General features: G+C 37.4%; 1 protein-coding gene across 5 annotated transcripts in view; it reads right to left on the bottom strand.

The window, feature by feature from the left end:
• Positions 1 to 5,929: 5,929 nt before the first annotated feature.
• The window catches only part of kiaa0100 (KIAA0100 ortholog), a 30,695-nt gene continuing 29,610 nt past the window's right edge, over positions 5,930 to 7,014 (bottom strand). For 4 of the 5 annotated variants that reach the window (XM_015383464.1, XM_015383489.1, XM_015383472.1 and 1 more), the window contains one exon: positions 5,930 to 6,882. In XM_015383464.1, coding sequence (XP_015238950.1) covers positions 6,700 to 6,882 — 183 coding nt within the window. In that variant the 3' untranslated portion in view covers positions 5,930 to 6,699. The remainder of the gene's footprint in view (positions 6,883 to 7,014) is intronic. The other variant, XM_015383498.1, reaches the window with a different exon arrangement.

Below are 7,014 nucleotides of genomic sequence, written 5' to 3'. Positions count from 1 at the left end.
CTGAAAGTTGGCCAGCAAACATCCAGCGAACCACAGTCCTTATGCCGTCATGATGAAACATCGCTGAAAACTGGCTTGAAATGCACATTTGATACAACGATGTAAGTTAAAAACACTCCGAAAAAATTCAGAACAACCATCCTTTGACATGTAAAGACAGGTCATTATGAACAAATGGAAAAAACAAACATAAATAGTGGTGAACCCCAACCCGCCAAAGCTACTTCAGGAATGCTTCAGCAGCCCATCCAGGAGGTTATAAATGAACCCAGAATGGTGTCCAAAGAACAGCAGCCATTATTTTTCCTCAGCTAAGGTTCATGATTTAAGAATAAAAGATGGGGTTAAAATGGAAGACTGCTGGTATTAAATCATAAAAAACAAGGAAAGAAAAAGGAAACAAAAGACAAGTCATATTTAACAAAAACAAAAAAAAGTGAAAGCAGTGGAAAAAAAATACTCTGGACTTTTTGGTAGGTACAGTATATGCCCTGTTATACTGTACAGAACCTGACCTAACACAGCATTATATCAGAAAATACCATTGTACCTGCTGCAGTCATGGGTACAGTGTTTTGGGGCTTTTAATGTCATCAGGACCTGGATTACTATCTGTAAGAGATTGTAAGAGATGTCGGACCTCAAACAAATATGAAGAAGATCAATGAACCTAAAGCACAGCGGCACCTCCACCTGCAGACAGCTGAACATTAAAGCTGCCAAGTTATTTCTGTAGGAACAGAAGAAAGTCCATCTGCTGCATTTCAAAAAGGAGAAGAGTGGAAATTGTTCTTAAACTGTTTATAAGTAAAGAAGCACCTTTATAGATGAAAATGCAGCATAAAAATAAAACGTCCAAATATCAAATCAAACAATTTATAAATTTCACATTGTCTCTTATCTCTGGGCACGTAATCTTTTGGATGCATTGTCTGTTTTTAATGGGAATTTCTTCTGTCAGCTGCTGTTTAAATGGTTCTTATCACGTCTCAGTATCCTTCATAGTCACACCAACACATCTGCATCCTTACCTACATTTATGAAGCTTCTCTGAGGATTTCCTCCTCAGAACCTGGTGGTTCTGATCGTTATTCTATCTTTTGTCAAATATATCTGCTTTTCCTCACATCTAACAGATGTAAATAACAGACTTCAATGTGCTCCATTTGTTTTCAGCTGGATCACATGTAGCATTGTGCATTACCTAGGATACTTTGTTTAGTTTGGAAGTGTAGAGCTCCTCTTTGCTTTTTGCAGGGAACAGCAGTCCAGAAAATCTGAAAAGGTTCTCACGACCAGCAGAGGCAGGCAGACTCTCAGTTTTATCCTTTATTCAAGATAACTTCCTGTCTAAAAGTTTTAAATATCTGAACCATTATGAATTGTTATAGCAAGTTCTATATACAATTAATATTATCTTTGTTTATTATTAAGCTATTATTTAGCACATGGATACTTTCAATTTTTTGAATCCCTCATGAAATGATTTGATGTGCATCTGGTCAGTGCTAATGAGGCTATTAAGTGCAGTAACCATATTTAAAAAAAAACAAAACAAACAATGAGCATGATTTGCATCCACATCCCTGCATCCCAGGACAGGATGATGCAGATGAACATGATGCCAAACTGCGTTTTATTTTATGTACGTTGTTTTTAAAATGCAAATTACTCTCAAAAATCTTATCTTTATGCCAAAACATATTTAATGTTTGGAAATCCAATTTGAAATGAATGTTTGAGAAACAAATGTATTCCCATAGTTTGTGGACCCACCTTTGCCTCATTTCACTGATGAAATAATTAATATAAGGTTGAAATGCAATGAAAACAACTTGTTTATCTGTAAAAATAAACACTTTATTCAAAGAGTTTTATGGTTCCACTCCTGCTCTGCTGTTAAACCCACATCCTCCCTGGAGGTTAAGGTAGAAGATGGTTCAGTGAGAGTTGAAGGACAGATGAAGATGTTCTCAAGGTCAAAGTTGTCAAACGAGTCCACCGTGGATCCTCTGCTCGATTTGGCCCTCCAATCAGGGTGATTTCTTAGTTCTAGCAGGAATTTCACTGGCATTTTCTGTAGGAGGGTCGAGTCGAACGATATTCCTCTGAAGACGGTCTGCATCTTGAAACGTTGCAGATTACAAATGACTCTTTCATATAAGCTGAAGCAGTAAGGAGAGCAGTATGTGTGAACTTTTGAGCAACCTTAGGATGTAATGGGAGCTAAATGAGCTCACAGAGCAGCAGGATCAGATCAGAGCTCAGAGACTTTGGTGGAACATAAGGACAATCTATGACCTCCTTCAAAATGTTGATGTGGTTTGACTCTGCAGCCACAGGAAATTGCAAAAAGAGAAACAAAGATGTGGGAAACACCAGCATAAGCATGTATTGTGAGTAAATCTGAAAACTTTTACCTTGCCAGCACCTTGGGAAAACAAAATCCCAAGAGACCACCAGTCTGCAGCATGGCTGTAAGGATTCCTGCTTAAAACTTCAGGAGCTGTTTGAAAAACACAACATAAAGAAAGATAAATGGAAAAATGACAACAATAAAAAAAAGTCAACATATTCTTGTGAATCATTAAAGTAAAGCAAACAAAAATAATGACAACAGATTCCTCCTAGATCCTTTTTGGGTTTCATGTCAGGCGAGTTTATTGGCTAATGAAGCACAGAAGGCTGCGTGAAAACTCTCAATGGTAATAATGGCTGCACATTTATGCAGAATTTGCAGCTTAGCAGAGTGAGCAGAGCCACATGCAGCGTAAGTTAAGTGTAACATCACGGTTAGAAACCAGCTTTTTGCACCTTTCACAGTGTGGGTCAAATAAAGTTTGTTTGAAAAAGGAACCAGCCTAAAACCATCCAAAAACTGCTTCCTTGATTTTCAAGGGAAATTACAACTTCTCTATCCTCTGAAGAAAAAACTTTATACCACAGAGCTTCTGTCCACTCTATGGGACAGAGTGACTTGAAAGAAACAGAGTGTTTCATTGGAGCAAAATGTAGGATTCATCTGTGCCGTTTTGCTTGTTGACCAAAGCTCAGTCCACTCTGTGTCAAACTTCCCAAAATGATTAATGGATTGGGTTTGGCATTTCATTCAATCCCTGTTGGACCACTTTTCTCCAACAATTTTACCATCCAATGATATTTGACTATGATTGGTTGCAGCACTAACGACCAGCAGTTTTAGCAATGATGTGTTGCTTTGTGCCTTACCTCTTCTGTGGAAGCTGAAAGGCATTAACCACCAGCTGACCTCTCTCAGCAACCTAACCTTGATTAGGATGTAACACCACAAGTGTTATTTCAATTAACGCTGCAACCAAAGATTATTTTGCAAATCGATTAATCTGTCAATTATCTTTTTGATTAATCAATTAATAATTGGATATCCAAAGAACGCTTTTTGATAATTTAAACAAAAACTTTTCAATTTGAGTAGTGCTGGAGAGAGCATATTGACAGACGAAAACAATTTATATCTTAAATGCAAAATGTTTACTTTTTTTTTTTTTTTTTACAATTTTGTATGATTGCTGCTGAATCGGGTTTTTCTGTCAGCTAATCTATGTAAAATATAAGTTGGAGTTTCTAAAATCAGTAACCAAAAATAACTCCCTTTTTTTTAATAACATTTATTTGTTGAACAATAATATTTAATAATAAAGTAAAAAAGTAAAATTAAGATATACATATTTTTATTTATATATTTATTTATTTTTAACTAGGGTAACTAAATCCAAAGGAGCAAAATCTGAGATGTAGCTCTAATAATGAGGAGGGGGGGATTTCATTTAGTCAAGATTGAAGCAGAACAATTCAATTGAGTGTGAATTTTCTCTTAAGAGGCTTGGATCGCTTCACATAAAGTAAAAACTCATCCTCCTCAACTCAAGTGGTGCAAGAGGCCAAAATCAGATAGTCTTAGGTGACCTGAATCAAGAAATAACACAGCAAATTTTTATCAGGATTTTTAAGCGAATATCTGCAGTAATCTTTCATTTCATGGTCAGCAAAGTGAACTATTTATCTGTACATTTCTGCAGAGCATTTTGCTGTTGTTTCATTAAACCAAATGTTTTTTTCTTTATATCGCTGCTCTGCATGGTAGGTGGCAAGTGCCAAACAATACTAAGTTTACCAGTGACACTTTTACAAGTCTATGGTAAATGTAATATTGTTTTGCACTTCCCAGCCACCATAGTTCTGTGATCATGGTTTGTTTAAAACAATAAAAACAGAGACTCCTTACCTTGATTGCTCAACAGTATATTTTTAATCTAACAAACTAAAAAAAAGGTTGCATATAAGCTGAATTATACCGAAGAATACACATAATTAAAATGTCTAAATTGCCGACATGAAATGACACCTTTATGTCACTATAATTCCCAGGTGATGTAGGAATCCTAGAAAAGAGAAACAAATCCAGATGTCTGTAAGCTTTCAACTGTACATGAAAAATACATTTCAATTGCTAAACATGTTCACACACCCAGGGTGCTGCCTGGCTCTGCAGCAACGAGTCGAACCTCGTCCTCATCAGTAACCTCTCCGTGAACAAGCCTGAACACTGCAGGGTATAACACACACACTTATTAGGTCTCCACTGATGAGTTCAACCAGGTCAGAACAGGCTGGTGTATTAACAGGTGAAATTAGAAAATGGCAAAGGAAACCGTTGAAAATTAGCTTGTTTCCCCCCAATGCCCCAAAGGTCAAAACATGGTCATGAACGTACAACGCCCTACCTGCACACACTTTTTTTTAAATCATACATTCCAGAGTCAAAACTTTCTATAAATAGGTTTACTTTCAGTGTCTAGAGTCTTAAAGAATAATGCTTTGCTAAATAGGTCAAACTGTCACATCTGGTGGAGAGTCTGAATAATAGATTTTTTTGTTTAATTGAAGAGCTTATCACAGTTCATTCTGAAACATAAATCTGATTTGATCTAATCCACCTTTAACATGTTGTCCTCTAGTGAGAAGCTGTATTTATCTCAATCTACCATGCAATTACCTGATTGGGTTCCCTGTCACTGCTGAAGAAAGGAGCAGCCACCTTCAAATGGTGGCTTTTGGTTTTCCACCACATCAGTCTGACCAGAACATCTCCTCCCATGTTTGTTTCCCCCTTTAAAAGGCTTTTTTTTTTTTTTTTTTTTAACTGCAAACACAATTTCTCACGGATGTCTCGGAAAAAATGGCTTTCTTCTTTATTTTCTCTGCACAGCTCAAAGTTTTCCTATTTACACACACTTTCATCTAAGCTGTGGATCCATAAAGCTCCTCTTGGCCTCTTCATACAGAAGCTGTACTGACATTAGGAGTAATCTGCTCCTAGATGGACTCTAAAACTCTAAAAGAAGTAGATACATTTCAGATTTTATGACCTTAGTTTTTAGTAATTAAAAAATCTATTCCATCCAGAACCTTTGTTAGATCGGGGAATACTTCCTAAGAAAGGAAAGCTAAGGTTTGGAGTTGAAAGGAAACTTTCTGGATTAACTCTCTGATGAAGTGATGCTGCATCTGCCAGCAGTGCTACAGGCTGTGGATAAATGGAAGCTGCATCAGCAATACAACAGAAGACAAAAATGGACTTATGGTAAATATACAGTTACAGCAGCAAGCTGAAAAATGTGACTTTATACACTGAAAGCACAAGTGGTGTTTGGTTTTATTTTGTCCTTTACAATCAAAGAGATAGATAGTAAATCAAAGTAGGTATATATTGAATAATCATAAAAAAAAGATTTGTCGGAGATCGGGGTTGTTTTCCCGAGCTGTCCAAGGATGTGTGTGTGGATGGCTGCTTTGTGTGGAGATTTCACTTCAGTTGTGGACGTCACATCGATGATCAGCCTGCACAGAGCTAAGAGGCTTTAACTGAGACATAAACTGAGCTCAGAGGAAAGAAGTGAATCACAGCCGCTGTTGGATTACTCTTTAATTGAAACTTTTAAGACCAATCAGGAGTTAGAGGTGTTCAAAATAACTGTGGATACAAAAAATATCACAGACTTTGCATGGAAAGTGCTTTAGTGTTAAAATACAGAGGACACGATCTGCCATCAGCTGCAACTTCCTTTGACAGAACCATCAAGTACATCAATATATTTTGTTTTTTGTTCTCCATTAATTGCACTGAGGTAAGTGACAGTAAAACAGCAGGCTGAGTGATGAGCACATGTAAAATCTGGAGTATTTCGGCCCTCGTGTCAGTGACAGTCATGCAGCCTGGATGGGCTTTCCTATATATAATATGATAAAATCTTTTAAAGAAATGATTCTTACAGTTGTTAGCAGGACAGTTTTTTGTTCTTCAGTGTGTTCCTGAGCCAGCAGGACGAGGAGCATTAACAGAAAAAAAAAAAGAATCTGTCTCGCTACATTTAATGCAACCAGTGGTTATTATTTCCAGAGCTGCACAGTGAATGAAACGCTTCGTGAAATAATGCTATAATGGCACACAGATAAACATCATAAAAACACACATTTGGTCATAATGGCATCATATCCATGGAGATGTTCCAAAATCAACTTCAACTACTGTAAATGCTTCTCTCCTCTTCCTTTTTGAGAAAAAAACCCCCTGAAGAATGGAGTGAAGTGTGGGTGCTTTGGAGGGAGCCGTGTCAGAGGGAGGTGTGCTTCAGCTTTTTAAAATCCTATTTTCTTTTTCTACTTTCGGCGGCTGAAGATGCTCTTCTTGCTGGAGCTTTTATCTGCGGTGCTGAGTCCAATGAGGAGCCGAGCCTTTTCGTCTTCCTCCTGCTGCTGGTTGTTGTCCGACTTCCCTTCAGACACCTTCCCACGCAGATCGGTGACAGAAGCCGGCTTCAGGCGCAGCTTCTCTTTAATCATCTGAGCAGCAGAACGCAGGATGGATCAGTTTAGGAGCAATGACAAGGAAATGTTTAATGTTTTTTTATACCAATGTAAATTCAACACACCAAAAACAAACACAGTTTTAGATTAATCCTTGTAATAAGATTT

This window comes from Cyprinodon variegatus, unplaced genomic scaffold (assembly GCF_000732505.1).
Source record: "Cyprinodon variegatus isolate N-32 unplaced genomic scaffold, C_variegatus-1.0 Scaffold14, whole genome shotgun sequence".
In the NCBI taxonomy this organism is placed as follows: domain Eukaryota; kingdom Metazoa; phylum Chordata; class Actinopteri; order Cyprinodontiformes; family Cyprinodontidae; genus Cyprinodon; species Cyprinodon variegatus.
This window is presented reverse-complemented; position numbering and strand designations above follow the sequence as displayed.